Genomic DNA, 18,525 nt, shown 5'->3' with positions numbered 1-18,525 from the left:
TCACCGTTTCCTTGGTGTCGGCGACGGCGCCGCTGCTCTTGAACACGTCGTACGGGTACAGTATCCGCTCGTAGTGGTTCTTGAGGATGGACCCGACGCCCTTGCCCTGCGGGTGGCCCATGCGCCGCGCGATCTTGGACCATTTGCGCTCCGCTGAGCACGCCTCGAAACCATCTGGTGATTAAATTGAGACCCGTTAAAAAAAATACATTTATGACCTCGTTTGCCTCCCTCTTATAATAAAAAAACGGAAAAAATATTGTAGAGTTGGAAATCAAGTAGAATTACTGACTTAACAAAACATACAAATATCTTTTGAAATTATAAAGGTATATCCATACTAATATTATAATGCGAAAGTATGTGTGTTTGTATGTTTGTCCGTCTTTCACGTCGATACGGACTTGATTTTTGGCCTAAGATAGTTTATGGGCCAGAGAGTGACGGGCTACTTTTTATCCCGGAAAAATACACAGTTCCCGAGGGAACAGAGCGCGATAACCGAATCTCACGCGGGTGAAGCTGCGGGCAAAAGCTAGTAGGAAAATAATACAATATACTAAGGGGCTGTTTCACCATCCATTGATTAGCGTTAACCGACGGTTAAATGTGATGCCGTCTCCGTCTATTCGATCAAAACCAATAGAGACGGCATCACACCTAACCGTCAGTTAACACCAATCAATGGATGGTGAAACAGCCCCTTACTTAAGATAAAAAAGACCGTTGGGGTGGGTGTCTGAGGTTTTTAGTATATTAATTAACCTTGTATGTTATAACATACAGAACCCCACACCACTTGCACATCAAACAATTATACAAACCACAAAGCCCAACCCTAATAAACTACAAGAAACACTAACGCGTTTCGAACTATGTATATACTAGTTCATTATCATTATCAAAGTTTGGTTAGATAACTATCACCCAAGTAAATATCTGTTGCCAAAAATAGGTTTAACATAGCATTCGCTTGTTTGGCAGTTCATTTTATTGTTGTAAGAAATAATAACTTACCGGCTTCTTTGACAATCTTGTGCAAGGCATACAGGTCGAGAGGCTTCCTCTCAACTGTGGGTATCTTCAAAACAGACCCCTGGAGCTCCCAAAACTTTACGATTTGATCCAAGAAATTGAGCTTCACTCTGGTAATAGCCTGGAAGAAAACCATTGTAACCTTTAGTTTGTTTGTCCTTTGAAGAACCTATATCCTCTTGGGCCCTCACATGCTTTATAAAGAACCAATTAACACTAAGAATAACGGCCAAACGTTCTTCATAAAGTACAAATTGTTCATTGAAAAAAGAATCTTAAGAGTTTTGAAATAATATCCAAAATGAACCACGTCTAGGGCGTAAGTACAAAAGTCTTAAAAAAGTCAGGTCCCAGGAGGATGTATGGTGCTTTGGAGTCTTTTTAACAAATTTACTGCTGGGTATGCGTTTTTCTGTCAAATTAAAATTTGAGCTGTCATTTCAGGTCTCAATGCCGCATTATATAGTTTTTATGATCTTTCAAATTATTTCATAAATTTAGCATCATTATTTAAAACTTGCAATACGAAATGACTACAAATTTTCATATTAACTGCCTTTTTATGTTTACTAACAAAATGGATAAATAATCTGAATAAGTTTTAAGATAACGAACTTTGAAATACCTAACAATGTTGGGGTTTTTTTCAACTTTTCAAAGTTGGTCAGGTTAATAGCTACTTCTGTTAAAAAAAATAACCATAGATAAAGATAACTGTGTATGGTCACAGAATAACTAATAGTACTACCGTACAGAAGGGACTCTCTCGAACAAAAGTCAAGTTTAGGTATAAATCGTTGCCTACTCTTACGACTTGCACGCGAAATTGAAACTTATCATGTTACACGAGCGTTCATATTCCGTTGGGCACCGTTGACTCGAAACCGGTTTGGCGCCAAGAGCACAGGGTTCCCACTCGCCGATGAATAAAGATAACAGTGGGTACTAATATGAATTCAATAAACTACCTTTAATAAATAAGTAAATAAGCTTTAATGGCTTAAGCTACAAAACAACAATATTTTATCAGCAACAGCAACCATTTGGTAGTAGGTATCTCTTTGTTCAATTTTTAGTGATATTTTTGTTAAGTTTGTTTCAAGTTGGCTTGACAAAGTGCCTACTTACTTATAAACAAACATTTGAGCAAACTTAGTTACTTAGGCAATTGTAATTTGTTTTAAAATGGGTCTAAACCTAAAGTGTTTACTTTTAGGTGAATTAAACGGTATTCAATCAATAAATAATCGACTTTGATTGTAAACAATACGAAAATCTACTAAATAAGTACCTACCTGTCGCAAAACTATATTCCCTTAGATGCCCTAAATCCTTGTAATACCTAACAATCTTGTTCTCATTATGCACCTACTACTCTTACAGAGTATTTAACTATATGATGGTTTAAATTAAATGCAAGAAAATCTTTCGGAAGGTTGAAAAATGATAATTCCGATTCTTTTATCTTCTTTTTATTTATATAGCCGTAAACAATTTCGAAGTCATATTTTGGAAAAAAAAATAAGTCGGTAGGTATCTACACAAATCACGCGCGACGCGTCCAGCATGCGAGCTAAGCGGCAACCCACTGCCGTGCACCCAATGGTTGGGTGCGCCCGCGCCGGCCGAACGTACCTAAACTGCGGAGTGTCCAACCCCTGGTATGGTATACTTAATTACTCACCTCTAACTCGTTTAACCGTTGTATCCGCGGCGTGAAACGGAGACGGTCTACGTCCACGGCGAATGGTGGTTGCCAATGCTGGAAAAGAAAGCTCACATAAGAAAAAATGCTCCGAGAAACTTAATCCCAAACACTTAAACTGTTACCAGGTGGCCACAAGTTGGGCTATTTATGTATCATCATCATTGTGAGGAACGGAACGTTAATGTGACAATTGTCTTCTCGCTCCCTCATGAGGGCTCTCGCTCTCTCTGGAATTTTGCCTTGTTAAGCGTAGTGTGCAAGTGAATAAAAAACCATTATTAATTAATTAACGCGGTTTTATTCACATATATGACAATCATCATCATCATCATATCAACCATAGGACGTCCACTGCTGGACATAGGCCTCCCCCAAGGCTCTCCACTCAGACCGGCCTTGTGCTTTCCGCATCCAACGCGATCCCGCGATCTTAACCAGGTCGTCGCTCCATCTCGTTGGAGGCCTACCGACACCTCGTCTCCCGGTCCGCGGACGCCATTCGAGAACCTTCTGACCCCATCGGCCATCAGCCATGTCTATTTGCCTGTACTTATGTAATATCTGCTATGCACTTCTCCAGCTATAGAAAATGCAAAATAATGAGCCATGGGTACTTTTGGTGCTTAGCGTTTATAAATAACAAACCTTGTAGCCAAAACAATGGCATTTTTGTTATAGTTCAGTTACTAAAACAAACTTTATTTTCAAACCCATTTCCTTTCTTGCCTTTATGTAAATAGTATTTGCAAATAGGCAGGGTGTTTAGTAGGACGTGAAAGCAAAAAAAAGTGGCGTCACGCCGTGCGACGCTCTTTAGCGCTGCGAGACGTCATCGGCCCCCCACTCTCGAACTTTGATGCGCTTCATTTTTGTCATTTTTTGTTTGATTGGCAAAAGAAAAATATGTGTCCTATATTTTCCGAAAACCTAGTCCGTTTAGTACGACTTCGCATTTAACAACCAACCGTTTTTAGCGACGAAGTACGTCCGGTTAGTACGACGTAATATCACCCCTCTTGGCCGTCGTTATAACCGGATTCTACTGTAATAACTTTAATCAAGGAAACTACTTCATTAAATAGATGATTAAGTTTAATTACCACATTCTATGTGATTTTTTGCAATTATAAAGAAAAAAATACCATACCACAATTTATTACTTTTTCATTTCATGTTATAACTATATAATTATGAGGTTAAAAGAATTAATCATCATCATTAATTGATTATTAATGTAATGACCGAAATAATTTATATTTACATAGACTACTTAACCACTATAGCGCAACAAAACAAAATGAAAATTTAACATGATACATTTGATACTGCTGTATGTTGAATTTCATGAGGCGTTTAAAATTCCAAACGTGACGGTATGACCTTTATTCTAGTCTAGAATCTCAATGGTGTAACCATTCAGTATGTAACGTTTTTTGCACCACTGTTTCATGCTTCATTACATTCGATACTAGATTTCCGTGATTTTTCTCGCGTGAACTTTTAAATCTGACAATTGAATAGAAATTCCAGTATTATACGAAATTCCCGAATATTATGTTGCATGAGCAAAATTTAATGTCTTTCGACTTAGCTATTTATATTTCGGGATTTACATGTGCTCATCGCTATCCCGTGGGAATATTGGGATAAAAGCCTATAACTTGTTCCAGAGATAAAGCATAGTTCTTTAGAATTGGCACATATTTCGGGATAAATAAAAAACTTATTCATACCGTGTCAAAAAAAAAGATTTAAATGCTAAAACCGTTTTAGGGCTTGCTTTATGCATATTTTAGTTTTCGACACTCGAAATCCATAATAGGAAATTAATTGTGAACAAGTACAAAGAAAATCCTAATTTGTCCGGAATCAAGATTGCTAAGACCCTTAAAATTCTGAAAACCATCATCCGCAGGGTTATGATACAAGGAAACCTTTATCTTTCGGTAGGAAGACTCAAACGAATCCAAGATCTGGCACCAAGGACTTTAAAACCTGTACTTGATAAAAGTTATAAGGTCAGTTAAGCAAAATCCTGGACTATCTGACTACGATTTAGATATGTGCCCCGTTAGAGTGAGTCTCACGGTAGTTTCATGTTCAAAAGTTGTTAATATTAGTAGGTAGAGTAACAAAATCCTAACTGAGCCAACATTTATGATGTTATTTTTTGTTTTTTTTTTTAAAGTGTGTATTATGGTTACAGCCATGCAGCCTTGTGACAGAGTGACGGACTTTAATGCCTTAGTAATAGGACATAAGGTGCCATACTTTACTTAACATTATAATCAAAGTAACTCTGTCTCTGTCTGTCTGTTACGCTTTACGAAAAACCGCTGAACCATATGAAATGCAGAGAAATAGACCAGAGAAAGAACATAGCCTTTTATCGAACCCAGGCTTTAAGCATTCCGTGCTGAATTTACAGGATTGTTATAAAATAAACCTAACCTATTTACACTTAATCCATACTAATATTATATATATTATATATTATTAATATTATAAATGCGAAAGTAACTCTGTCTGTCTGTCCTGTCTGTCTGTACGCTTTCACGTCGAAACCACTGAACCGATTTGATGATTTGGTATATGATTTGAACCCCAAGTAACATAGGATATTTATTCCGTAGAGACCGCGCGAAACCTAATAACAAGTCGCGGCTTAAGCCATAATGCCTTTTGGGACCTTTACAAATAACCAGTTCTGCTCAGTATTGTTTAACAGAAGTATTATCGAAAATACAAACTGAAACATAGATGCACAGAAAAACCAGAGAAAGAGACCAGCGCTGGGAATCGAACCCAGGTCCTCAGCATTCCGTGCTGCATTTACAGGATTGTTATAAAATAAACCTAACCTAACCTTAACCAATTATTCTGTATTCACAATCATACATAACCTTTGTATCATATCATAAATACTGAATTGAATAATATGGCTAAATGTACAGTTGAGAACAAGTGACATTCTTTGTAAACATTTAGTAACCAGCTACAGTTTGTTTTCCTGCTATAAACTGAGTATACTTGCATACATAAAAATCTATGTTTCATTATTTACAACACTTATCTTTATTTTTATCACTAGTTATTTAGTTATTCTTCGTTTTGCTGACTTGGCAACCTAATGTTAAAAACAAAAAAAAACACTATTTAATTAATTCACATTATTTTTGATGTAACTTGCTACAGTAAATAATAACAGTAAATAAACACAAAAAGACACTTGACAAAAACGATGAAGCTCAAATAATATGTCAGATATATAATACATTACACTGACTATTAATTAAACAACACAATAGTAAGCAATACAGAAACAATTATGTCAATAGAAAATTATAACATATGCAGTAGGTGGTCTTATGTAGATTTCAAAATAAAATAATTTATGCTTTGACATGTTTGTATGTGACACTGTAGAACCCCGTCATAGGGAACCTCTGTTGCCTTTATAAAGATTTTTTGATAAGTGTGCAAAATGTTGATTACAACAGGGTTGCCACATACAGAGTTGTCAAGGTATAGTAATTTTGAACATGAAACTACCCTGAGACTCACTCATATTAAATGATATTGTAACAGATAAATCATTTAGTATAGTAATTTGTTTTGGGACCTATAACTTTATTTGCACAATATGTTAAAATCGGCAAGACAAAGAGTTCATAAAGCCACAAGCACTCAAACTTGCTCATATGTACGACAAAATTGACTTTTACACCAGTCTAAAAGACAACAGATCTTAAGGAAAAAAATTAATCAGTTATGTAATATTTTGTAAACAATATCTCAATTACAACATATTGCATAATATTATTAGCAGCCAGGACAGTTATACTCAAATAATAAATTCGTTAATTTCTGATTATACCTAAATATTACATGCACTATTTACCGTACGCACAGCAGACACTCTCTACGGAGCACATTCAGGGAAAAACGACTAACTGACTCTAACTGGAATTTATATTTTAGAGCTTTGTTTATTTGTGAATTCTTTACAAAAAAGTCATCTTTGCGTGATAACTTACGAAGTCAGTATAGATTTAACTATCAGATACCTAGAGCCAAAAATGAACTAGTCTACAACAGCGCTTTTTTTGCTGGTATGGGAGTTTTTAACAAACCACCCCTAGAATTAAAAATATTAGAGGGAAACCAATTTAAAACATCCCTCAAAAATTGGCTTATTGACGGGGTTTTTTATGACACTAAAGAATTTTTTGCCCACTAATTGTGTATTTGTCTGGACTTTGTGTTATTTTGTCTTAAAATAAATTAAAGTAAACAATGCATGTCTTCACTGCTATCACCACATGTCATTTAACACACAATATTAACACTGAACATTCCATGGGCCAGAGTAAATCTTAATCTGTCTTGCTTGCTAAAATAAACTTTAAAAAGAAAATCTCTGCCTAACCATTGGCTACAGTGTTGTATTGTATGTAACTAACAATGTTATCAAATGTTGTATTTTCAATCTCCTTCTTGTAGTTTGATTGATCTGTAATTCGGCAACCAAATGTAGATGTGATAAGAACGTAGTAACATGGTGACAGTTCATAATGTTTCATGGCTAGTTACCATTAGCCATATTTATTACAGGACATAAACCTGAGGCCATATGTCTTGTTTTCAACTTTTTTTGTTTTTCAGGTTAGCAACTAACAGTAACAAAATGGGGGCAAGGCAAGCACAAGGCACACACACACACACACACACACACAAATATCACGCCTGTATTCCCAAATGGGATAGGCAGAGAACATTAAAACGATATTGCTTCAAAGCCACTTTTAGCAATTTTAGGTTTAACTAAAAATTTTATATAAACAAAAACTTATGCCGGGACATGTGCTTTCTTTTCATAATACCGTCATATCTTGAGGTAATTGCCGAAGCCACTGATTACAACATACCTAATTAAAATGCCGGGTATTAAGTAAAATTTGTCATAGTAAAGACACTTGATAATCAAGGGTCAGAAATTCACCCATCTCCCGAGTACATAATGAAGACAATATAGGACCCAATTATGGGTTTTAAAAGATTTTTAACAGTGTACAGATATTAATGGAACACAATGTATTGTAAGGAAGTCACTAAGAGCTTGTAAGGAAAAATATTAGGTGTTGTAGGGTTTGGTACTTTGCTGATAACTTTAGTTTATGAAAATGTAAGTCATTCATATCTGATCAAAAAATATATAATTATTAAAAATAATAATATTTATAGTAATTATATATACAGATAAACTAGAAAAAGGGGTTTAAATCATTTTCAAAATATATGGCCATGTATTCTGGCAACATTCGGGTTGAAATTAGATCATTATTGTTTTGATAGACATTCACTTTGTAGCTAAAATGTGTGGTTTTTTTTTCACTTTGACAGATGAATCATGTCTTTCACTCATTCGAAATATGGTATTTATAGGGGTATATAAATAGCATTTCGATAATAGCTTCTAATTTGCTGCAATATGAATATGTTTAGCTGCCAAACTACTGAGATTAATATAGAAATATCCAATAGAAATTCTGACAGAATACACTACTTTTAGTTGCCACATTATCATTCATCAAGAATGGTGAAATCATTGATAAATACACTAACAGTAACAACAAACTAACCAGGAATAAAATATTTTATAGGTATATTTACCACCACATGGTCTTAGTTAGTAAAATTACAATCAATCTTGGCATGAATAGGCCTACATGTATAACTGAGTGCAACAAACTGACCCCATCAAGTTAGAAGTTTGAACAAAAAATTGAAGCCATCAAAATACTTGATTATTGTCCAAAACCACTTGTTTTTGCTGAGAATACAGTTACACGCGACAAAAACGTCGCAATAGTTATTTTTTTTCTTAACTATTGTAGGCAGCAGGGACACAAGATGGCAACCAGACTTCTATGCACAATATGCCAATGCATTTAATGTCAATAACTTCCATTTTGCACAACAGTGCGCTATTTAAAGATGCTCTGACATGTTTTTATAAGGATTACGCCCTAAAAACAGAAAATAGATAACGAGCAAGAGTCACAGGCGGGCTTATATGGTTGCATCACACAACAATTAACGTGCGAGTTTAGGGTTAGAAAACCACTATAAAACGATAATTCCTAACTGCGAACAAGCTAATTTTAAGTTCAATTTAGGGTTTTCCGTGTTTTATAACAAAGGACACTAACCGCAGGGGGTTTGATCTTGCATATTCCGGACTTCTCCGCAATTGGCCTTATTTTGCTGATGTACGCCAGGGGGTCCAGGAACTCCTCCGGCGTCGGCTCGAACACTGGCGCCTCCGGGGGCACGGTGAACGTGAAATTATCAGGTTTCATGGGGGACGCCGAGTCCCCCATACTAACTTCGACATTGGCTTCGTCACATTTTCCCATTTTTGAGAAAAACTATGCAGTTCACACAAATGCAACAAATAATAGCACTACAGCATTATCCAATGTTATGGTATGAATAACGCGCGTCCACAAAGAAATAAAAGCATTAGAATTTGTCCTTCCATAAGGAATCACAACGAGTTAATTGAAATTATCACCAACAAATATCAAGAGTCCTATTGCACGTCCGCCATGCGAAATTGAACTTTCGAAACTGCGGTGTTGCCACATGTAATAAATCGGTGCGCAATAACATTTTTTTTATACTGTGCATTTCACTCGGATCGGATCGGCAGGGCTACTATGAAACTCGAAACTCGAAGTTCGTATCGAACCGTCCCTCTCGCTCTCGTATTAAATAGTGTAAGTGTCAGAGACCGCACGACACGAACTTCGAGTTACGTGTTTCATAGTAGCCCTGCGGACCCTGTCATAAAATTAAGACTGTTATACATGAGTACATGACTACATGAGATGGTTCTGAATCTGAATCATAGAACGATCATAAAATTTTGAAACCTTTTTGAAACATATTGTCACGGCTGTCAAAAGTAATACCTAATCATTTTATAAACTACCTAAAAATTGTAATATTTGAGTAAATGTTCTTTTTTTTATCGAACAGCTGGCAAACGAGCAGGCGGCTCACCTGATATGGTATGTAAGTGATCATCACCGTCCATTAGACATAACTGGCAATTTACTGCAATCAAACAGATTTTTAAAAAATCCTGTAAAAAAAATATAACATGTAGAAATACATACTTAAATGTTTTAGGTCATTTGAAACGTACCCTCAATAGTTATAATTATTAATTCAAGAGTTACTATTCATATTAATACTGCACAATTATTTGAATATAAAGTTTTTAGGATCATTTATATAAATATAAATGTTCTTAAATAAATTTGTTTATTTAATCTCATTTTAATTGTTTTAATTTTATACATTTAAACTCCAGGTATTTTTATTTTACCCACGCTACGGGTATCAGCCGCCCGGGTCGGAAAAAAAATTCCCGCCCTCTTGTTTAGCTATTAAAAACTGTAGTACCTATACAAGATGTCAGTACGTTATTGTACCCTCAATTAGAAAGGGTATTCATCGATTTCGTTACAGTATAAGTAATGGAAAATGCTCATCCTAAACAGTCCGAATCGTAGGTTCGAAAAAATATGTTATATATTATTATTGTAATAAATAACTCTTAATTGTACATAAAATATATGAAAATAAAAGTTAATAATACAAACAGATCTACAAAGGCGAACTTATGCCTTAAAGGGTTCTAGACATTATTCAGTATTATTTATTATGGAATTTTGGCGCCCATTCAAAATTGCCGCCCGGGGCGGACCAGTTCACACCACTACACTATGGATTCGAAGTCCAAAACAAATTATTTGTATTTGTATAATTCAAGAAATTGTTAGTTTCTGGAGCACCCAAAAATTCCTAGCATTACGAAAATACTGCCACGTGTGTCTGTAGCTAAAAACGGTCTTACAACATCCATGAATTATAAAAGTTATAGCATTATGTTTATATATCGTAAAGACAAATTCGAAAACAGATAAAATTGTAATCGTTTTAAAGAAAAATTAGCATAACAAGATTTTACGAAAAAAAGTGGTGAATTTATAATTTTAAAAGGGTATTTATCCGACTGAAAAAGATAAGTAGTTTCTAAGGCCTACTAATATGTCAAAGTCAAAGTCAAAATATCTTTATTCAATTTAGGCTATAACAAGCACTTATAAACTTGAACTAGTAACTCGAGATTTGGTAAATTGCAAATCCATTCCAATTGTGATCCGTACTCTTTCTCAGATAATAGTTAAGAGCATTTATTCCTGCTGAGCTGGCAACGTTGCATTTTTGTTAGTTTTTCTCGATTATTCCATATAAATTAAATATAATGGAAATAGAAATTGAATGAAAATAAAAATGTTTTCCGATAAAACACTTCTTAATATATAAGTTAATGTGTCTACTCCAATAATTATTCGTGATAGACTTTTATATTCCTTAAAAACGAATTAATGTTTATGACTTTCAAAGATAAAGCCTCATTATTTTTCATGATAATTAAGTTTCATAAAAGATGTTTATTTAAGCTTCACTTTTGAATTTTTAGTTTTGTTTGATCATTTTTACAGTCAAAATAAATAAATTATATAGATAGCTTTTTTTGCTTAATTATTACGATATGGTTTATTAGATTCTTCATCAAAGTTAATACAATTTCTTTAGTAATTATACTTACTTAAAGAATTAAGTATATGAAAACTATTTATGTACACTTTTTGTACATTGAACGGGTTTCTTGTGAGCTTAAAACGAAATGAGGGAAACGCACTAAACTGACAGTTGATTGTAATATAAAAGTCATAGCCCTGGTGCCATCTATATGCATATTTCGTGTTACTCGTGTATTCTCTGCTTTAAGTCTCACGTGTACAGTCAGCTTTAAGAAATAAAGCTGGCAACACTTTGACAGCACCGCCGTGAGGCGCCGTGTATAGCAAGCTTTACTAACCTTAGCTAGCTTCGTAAACGCGCCGTCTCGAATGCAATCGATGAAATCACATCCGTCATCCGCCATTTGCGAAAGTGGCCGATCGCTGCTTCGCAGCGCGAGTGTCGTACGTTTGAGTATGTCGAGAGTGTAATTTTGTTATTTTCAATTAAACTGTGACTCCAGTGCGGGATTTGAGCAGTTAAAATGATTGTGAGATTTTGGAGCGTGCTGTGCCTGGGAGTTTTGGTGGCTTCGGCGCACAAAGCAGAGGGAAACAACGACAATGAAGGTTCGTAATTATAATCATCGCTCTATTTATTTTTTATCGCACTTGGTTTTATTTATAAACAGTGTGTAAAAAAAAACAGATTATTTAAAGATTTACGGGAAGTTCGGTCGAGTTTTAATTTATTTTTGTCTCATGAATTGGAACTTGACATTTCGACTTGGGGATGTTCTTCGTAGTACGTTCATTTTCCTGAGAATTTTCCGATTAGAGCTTTAGTTATTTACTAACTTTCTAAAGTGTCTCTTGGGAGTATTGTGTCGCGAGTATCGGCGTGCAGTCCGTGGGTGTAGGTTGATAGCGGAACCGGCCAGACGACTTCTCAGACTCACGGCTGTGGTCGTGCATTCGACGTGCACACACGTGCAGCGGCGATGTAGGCGTCGGCTGAATCATGCCGTACACACTGTTGTCCCATTTCCGATTGGAATTACCTTTTTGAAACAGTACCTGAGGCTCTTGTAAGCTTCAAAAATGTTAACATTAAATCCATCCATTACACTTGAACTACCTTCTTAATATTATTTAAAATAAAGTTTGTCTGTAAAGAGACCCCATGATAGCAGAATGTCACAGCTAAGTAAGGCAACTTTTTAATTTCTTGAACGGGCTTGAAAGGTTTTAGTATGAAGCTCATGCTAATGCTTATGCTTTTAATGTTAATTTGCAGAAAATTCTGCCTCATTAAAAATAAAGTAATGTAAACTTGCTAATGTTTTTTAATTAATTCCCAGAAACATTACTAAAATGTACAATACTTTTAGAAAATTAATGTAATGGCATGGTCCTATCTCCAATGCTAACTTGAAAATTTCAGTCAAATAATAAAAATTGCTCAAAATGACATCATCATGCTCATATTATAACTCTGTTTTTGTTAAGACTTGTCCCTTAATCTTAATTTAATTTACTTATACCCTAATTTGACTTGAATCTTAATTTTTTCTATACAATTTATTGTTTTTTTTTTCAGTCATCAGTAAAAAGTTGAAAATGAGGGATTAGAATAGGCTAAGAAATGTTTTGAAGAAAACAGTATGAAATGTTTCTTTGGCCCTGTCTTCTCCAGCTCCGCTCTTCACCTGAATAATCCCAGATACCCCAGTTTTTCCTGTATACCATCCTACCCATACTACTTCTATAGTTATGGGTCTTCACCTATACCTTCCCGTTCATATGACATTCCCGTTTTCTTGAACGGGTCATTATGGAATGAACAGATGGAATATGGAAGGCCCCATTATAAATGAATGAACTATTAGGTTAGTGAGTTTTTACTTTTTTATGTGGAGAATGCTAATGAGTTCGGCCACACTTTTGAAAAAGTAGAAATTTATCTCCAGTCAATTTCTAGACACTACTTTTTTGTGTAAAGAAGCAATGTCATTTTGAAGAATACCTGCTTTAAAAGTGTATAAATAATATAATTAATCAAAGCAAAACCTACCTACTTAATATTCAGTTTATCAGAAAAGTAATGCTATAAATGTGATATGGGTTTGTTTGTAATTCTTACTCTCTCACACTGAACTGATCATAATAAAATTTATCATGAAGATGGTTTACTCTAGGGAGGACATGTGATAGTTTTTATCCCTGAAAATTACATAGTTCCCGCGGCATAGTGGTAAACTAGTTCTTCGCAGATGGAAGTTGTTGTCACAATCTAGTAAGGAATATAGAAGGACCATCGTATAAAAATTAGTGTGTTCAAAATTAAAGAGTCTACAGTGTAATTGCGTAATACAATATGTTTCCAAATAAAGCTAAATTTGTTTAGTTTTAGGAGTAAAAGTAAGCCGATGCTGTTATTTGAGATTCCAATTGAATTACACAGTTATCCCTTGATCTGTTACTCATTGAAATAAAATTGCAACTCAGAAGTCTTTTTATTCACACCCATATAAAGTATACGCAATTTCTGGTAGTTTTATTTCGAAATCATGCAAGCATCCACAAACCAGGTATTAATCATTTGCCTACACATCAATTTTGTGTAATTGACACCTAAGGAAAGAAACCGGCGTCATATTACGCATTCTTTTCGACAAACATCGAGAAAGGCTGAGGTAGTAGATACTTAGGATAGTTTGTTTAATCACACACCTCGACCTCGATTCGATGATAATGATAGCGTTTTGTTGTAAAATTGCGCCCATTTCTGCTGGCACACAGAAAAAAAGAACTTCAAACAGATTAATTTAATTACATTTAAAAACTTGTACCGTTATCCATTTATATTGCCAAAAAAAGTCCCAGTTTGATCAGAATATTAATGACCAGTGCAGGGCCCAATGAGGGCTATCGCGTATGAATTCGCCACTAGACGCGCTAGTGTAGCGTGAGGTCTCCGAAATGTCAAATCTCATAGTTTTTGGGTGAGCTACGCGGGTTTATTTATAATTAGAATAATTTTGTGAATATTTTGCAATATCTGAAATTAATTATGGCAAATATGCGTTCCGGGGCAATGAATGTCTGTGTTTTGAGACAGTTTTGTCTTTCGGAAACCTTTGTCCTCCCGTTTTTCCGAACAAAACGGGGACTATGCAACACTGTGGCATGCTCGATATTTTTATGGTACGGTTTTAAGGTGTATTAAATATGATTTTAATCTAACTTTGTTTTCACGCCCGTAATAACAGACTTCGAAAGCCATACTTAAAAACCTCATGCAACAGTGCGCCATCTAGTGACACAAAAAACGATAGCCCTCATTGCATAACAAACTACAAGCAAATAGTATTAGTGAATGTCAATACAAAATCGCTAATACTATTAGCTTGTAATTTGTTATGCAATTGGGCCCTGGATGATCTAATGAATGAATCGCTTGGGGAGACAACGGAAACAATTCCTAAAAGGATTTCACGTTTTACGAAGCAGAAGAAGTTACTGCGAGAAGCAGTTAACGTACACGAAACTTAGGCCGTATGCAACTAGAAAAATAAAAACTACCTACACCCTACCGCTTTGTAGTGGAGAAGCAAGGTATAATAGTGTGCTTCATTGATTATCCGGCCGACTTTGTATAGTAATGCCTGAATCAATCAAATATAACGAAAAAAATATTACACTTCTGTATGTCAAAAGCGGGCCACAAGAGCTATTTCGGATCTCCAAATCAACATCTCAAATGGAGTGATTTCTTAATTATTTGTCTTTTCAAAACCTGACAAGCAGCCTGATCGTCACTATGTTCAATAAATAACAGGAACCGCAATGTATAAGCAACACTTAGATCGTCCACGTAAATTGGACAACGTTACATCGCGGGTTGAGTTGATTGCTTCGCTAAACAAAGTAAAAGCTCTGAATTAGCATTACTCATTTAGTTTTGGAATTCCGTGGGCTGTAAAGACGAAGCTAAAAGGTTAATACATTGCTTCTGAATAACAAACAACCAAAGAATCAAATTTTCTGAATAACAGCAACCAAAGAATCAAATTTTGATACTCTTTGAATCTACGAAATATAATATTGTAAATCTACGCAGACATTATGTAGAGCTTAAAGGTTGTTAAAAACTAAATTTACCTATTCGTGTTAAATGTCTTAGTAACATTTCTCGTCTTGTCTTCTAAGATTGAAAAACTTCTGAGGCCGTTTTCATTTTGAAGTAAATTGAGAAGCCTGCAAAAGCAAGAGAAGGGAAATTGTTCTGAAAACACTGAACTTTGTGTAAGCCACACGTATGACCCAAAAACCTTATTTGGAGGCTTAACAAAAGATGGGACAAAACGACAACAATACGTAGAAAAGAAAGAAATAATACAGCTGTTCAAGAAAATCTTAATGATACAATAAAAATGGATGTGTGCTGCCTTAAAACGGTGGCTTTAATTTGTTATAAATAGGTAACTGAATTGTATAATTGTTTTTTTAATGTTATTTATAATTGAATGATTGGTTTGTAAGCTATGTGTGAAATAAACAGTATTTCTATTAGGTTTGTAACTAAATAGTCACTAAGTATACCATCAGTTCATATTTATATTCACTTCTAACCTGTAGGATTTCGTGGTAACTAATTATTTTTTGTCACGATTCGTTCGAAACTTGGTCTCTACCTTGTTTACGCTTTACAGGCTGTACTTATTTACCTATTATCATTCTGAATCCCGTCTGTCTGATGCGACAGGCATGATTGAAGAATTAACCAACCAACTCTAGCATTTTATAGCAAATGGAAAACTGTCAGTTCAAGTGTACGGCACATTAATATCCTCCTCGGCTCACAGAATCAGAGAAGCATTACTATGCGCATACGCTGCCCGTTCAAGTGAAAGAGAAGGCTAGACGCTCCGGAATGTTGACATTCCGAACTCGTGTCGAAAAAGTATCTAACAGAATAAGGCGCTGGAACTAATCAACCTGTTTTATTTATCGTCGATTGCCTTCGGGATGAGTCAGAAATCCATTGAGGATCTAATTAAGAGCGAGAAAATGGACTTACGTTTATATAGACGACTTAATGACGACGACAAACACAATAGACTCGTGATCTCTTTAGCTTTTGATGGTCCATAAAACTGTGGCTTCAGTCCGATATCCTTTTAGAATTAGATGTCTCTTTATTATTGGACTTAATTCTTAAACCCATTTGAATTGTATTGTAACTGTTCTGTAAAGTTTGTAAACCTTGTGAAATTGTTAGAGCCTCTTTCCATAAGAAATGCCGATAATTGCAAGATAATGTAAAAAGAAGAAGTTTGCGAAATTCATACCTGCGAGTAATGTGAATATACTTCCTCGTATGGTCATGCATCGGATATGTATATGTGTAGTTTCTACGCAAATATGCTATCTATATGCTGTGATACATTATTCCTGATATTTCTGAAAGCACCGCCCTCGGCGTACAAAAGCGTGATTCACATGATTTCCTATACAAACAAGAATTAATTTCACCTCCAAATGTTATGTGCAGGAGTATCCCGTGTTAGAAAAAGTTTGTTTTGAATTTTGGAATACCCTTCACCGGCCGTAGTCAAATATAGTATTTCAAATACTTTTTGTTTGTTCAACCCGTTTTGAAATGAATTTTGATTTCAATATTCATTTCTGAGGAATCGCGAGCTAAAAATAAGCTGAGAACTTTGCCTTTATGTGTTGAAAGAATGAAATCGGATCCTGCGTCAGAATTAACATCTTTTGGCGCGTTGGATTTTATTTTTATTACAGAAGCAAAAGAACTCGGTCCCATCTTAAGCCACCTTAGGAGGACTTAGCATATTTAAATATCTTAAAAATTAACTGGCTCTCAACTTTAAAATTAAGCATTCAAATAATAATGTTGCCAAATTTCAATATGGCGGACAATGACTAATAAATATTCAGCACCTCCAGGTACCCGCGTTCTGAATCTAGATTTCGTTCCTATACATCATATTAATCAATTATGAATGGATTTATCATTACATTAGCATACCTATGGTTGGTGACATCATTTTGCTTCCTGCCGCGAGGCTAGACATCTTGTCGGGAGGCAAATGTTGAACTAGGGTTCCTTGGAGTTTTAAATCATTTGCTTCCAAATCGATTTACATGATTTAGGTCTGTTTTAATTGAGGTTTATTGAGTCTATCATTGATAAAATTGATAAAAGATTTGTATGGCTTTGAGACATACCTACTCTAAATTTCCATTGAAATATTAAAATGATAACAAACAGTCATAATTTGACCTAAATTGGTTAGTTTCCTTTCTGGTCCGAACCTCTTTTGTCAAAGAGCGCCGTCAAAGTATATTAAAGTAATTAATCATCTTTTGGGACGAATTAAAAACAAAACAAAAGCGGGCCCGTGACTAAGCCCTGAATTGTTCGAGTTTTAATACTTTATAGGATTTTCTGCCGAGCCGTTATCTGGTTACGGAAATAAGGCATGTTGGGAGTTCAAATTTTAAGATGTTGACGTCTTAACTGCGTTTCCTTGAAATTTCGCAGTATTTGTTACGCCCACGATTGTTTCCTAAATAATGTAAACCATTGTATATGTATAGACTAGAAACAAAATAATGCGTGTCCGTGATTCAGCCTTTTATGACAAATTGTAAGACCTTCTATGGATGATAATGTTGAACCGAGGCAGATTGAGCATTTGTTAAGATGTAGCAGACGTAATCTTAAACCGAATTTAAACTTTGTTGGACTAGTTTTAGATAAATGACTGGTGTGTGATACTGACTTAAGTGGTCTATCCGAAGGAAACAAGCTGCAGCTTAGAACAGCGACCTGCTCTTTTCAACCGCTGACTTCCGTAGAATCTATTCCCCTTTCGTACGATGTGGAATTGTAACGTATAACGTAACAAAACTTGTTTTAATTATTATGAGGGAGCCAAACGAGCAAGCGGGTCATCTGATAGGAAATGATCACCACAGGCACCACAGCCCATGAGTACCTAACAACTACCTACTCAAGAAGAGTCATTAATCCGTTGCCGTCCTTTATCGAACTTCTTGGCAAACATTATTATTGTATCCACTTAACGGTACATCCCGGTGTCACTCGTATAGCCAGCGCCGACTCTAGTCTAGTTCTTGATCTTGTTT

General features: G+C 35.3%; 2 protein-coding genes across 3 annotated transcripts in view; one reads left to right on the top strand and one right to left on the bottom strand.

Moving 5' to 3' along the window:
• Kdm5 (Lysine demethylase 5) overlaps positions 1 to 9,362 on the bottom strand; it is a 43,168-nt gene extending 33,806 nt beyond the window's left edge. The window contains exons 1-4 of the mRNA XM_074102769.1: positions 8,956 to 9,362; positions 2,720 to 2,797; positions 1,018 to 1,156; positions 5 to 174 (exon numbers count right to left, since the gene is read on the bottom strand). Of these exons, the coding sequence (XP_073958870.1) occupies positions 5 to 174; positions 1,018 to 1,156; positions 2,720 to 2,797; positions 8,956 to 9,162 (594 nt within the window). The 5' untranslated portion in view covers positions 9,163 to 9,362. The remainder of the gene's footprint in view (positions 1 to 4; positions 175 to 1,017; positions 1,157 to 2,719; positions 2,798 to 8,955) is intronic.
• A 2,367-nt stretch (positions 9,363 to 11,729) lies between these two features.
• Cals (calsyntenin 1) overlaps positions 11,730 to 18,525 on the top strand; it is a 273,816-nt gene continuing 267,020 nt past the window's right edge. The window contains exon 1 of one of the 2 annotated variants that reach the window (XM_074102582.1): positions 11,730 to 11,973. In XM_074102582.1, the coding sequence (XP_073958683.1) occupies positions 11,889 to 11,973 (85 nt within the window). In that variant the 5' untranslated portion in view covers positions 11,730 to 11,888. The remainder of the gene's footprint in view (positions 11,974 to 18,525) is intronic. The other variant, XM_074102581.1, reaches the window with a different exon arrangement.

The sequence above is a fragment of the Choristoneura fumiferana genome, chromosome 19, assembly GCF_025370935.1.
Source record: "Choristoneura fumiferana chromosome 19, NRCan_CFum_1, whole genome shotgun sequence".
Taxonomy (NCBI): Eukaryota; Metazoa; Arthropoda; class Insecta; order Lepidoptera; family Tortricidae; genus Choristoneura; species Choristoneura fumiferana.
Note: the sequence above shows the minus strand (reverse complement) of the source record. Positions and strands in the feature narration are given on the sequence as shown.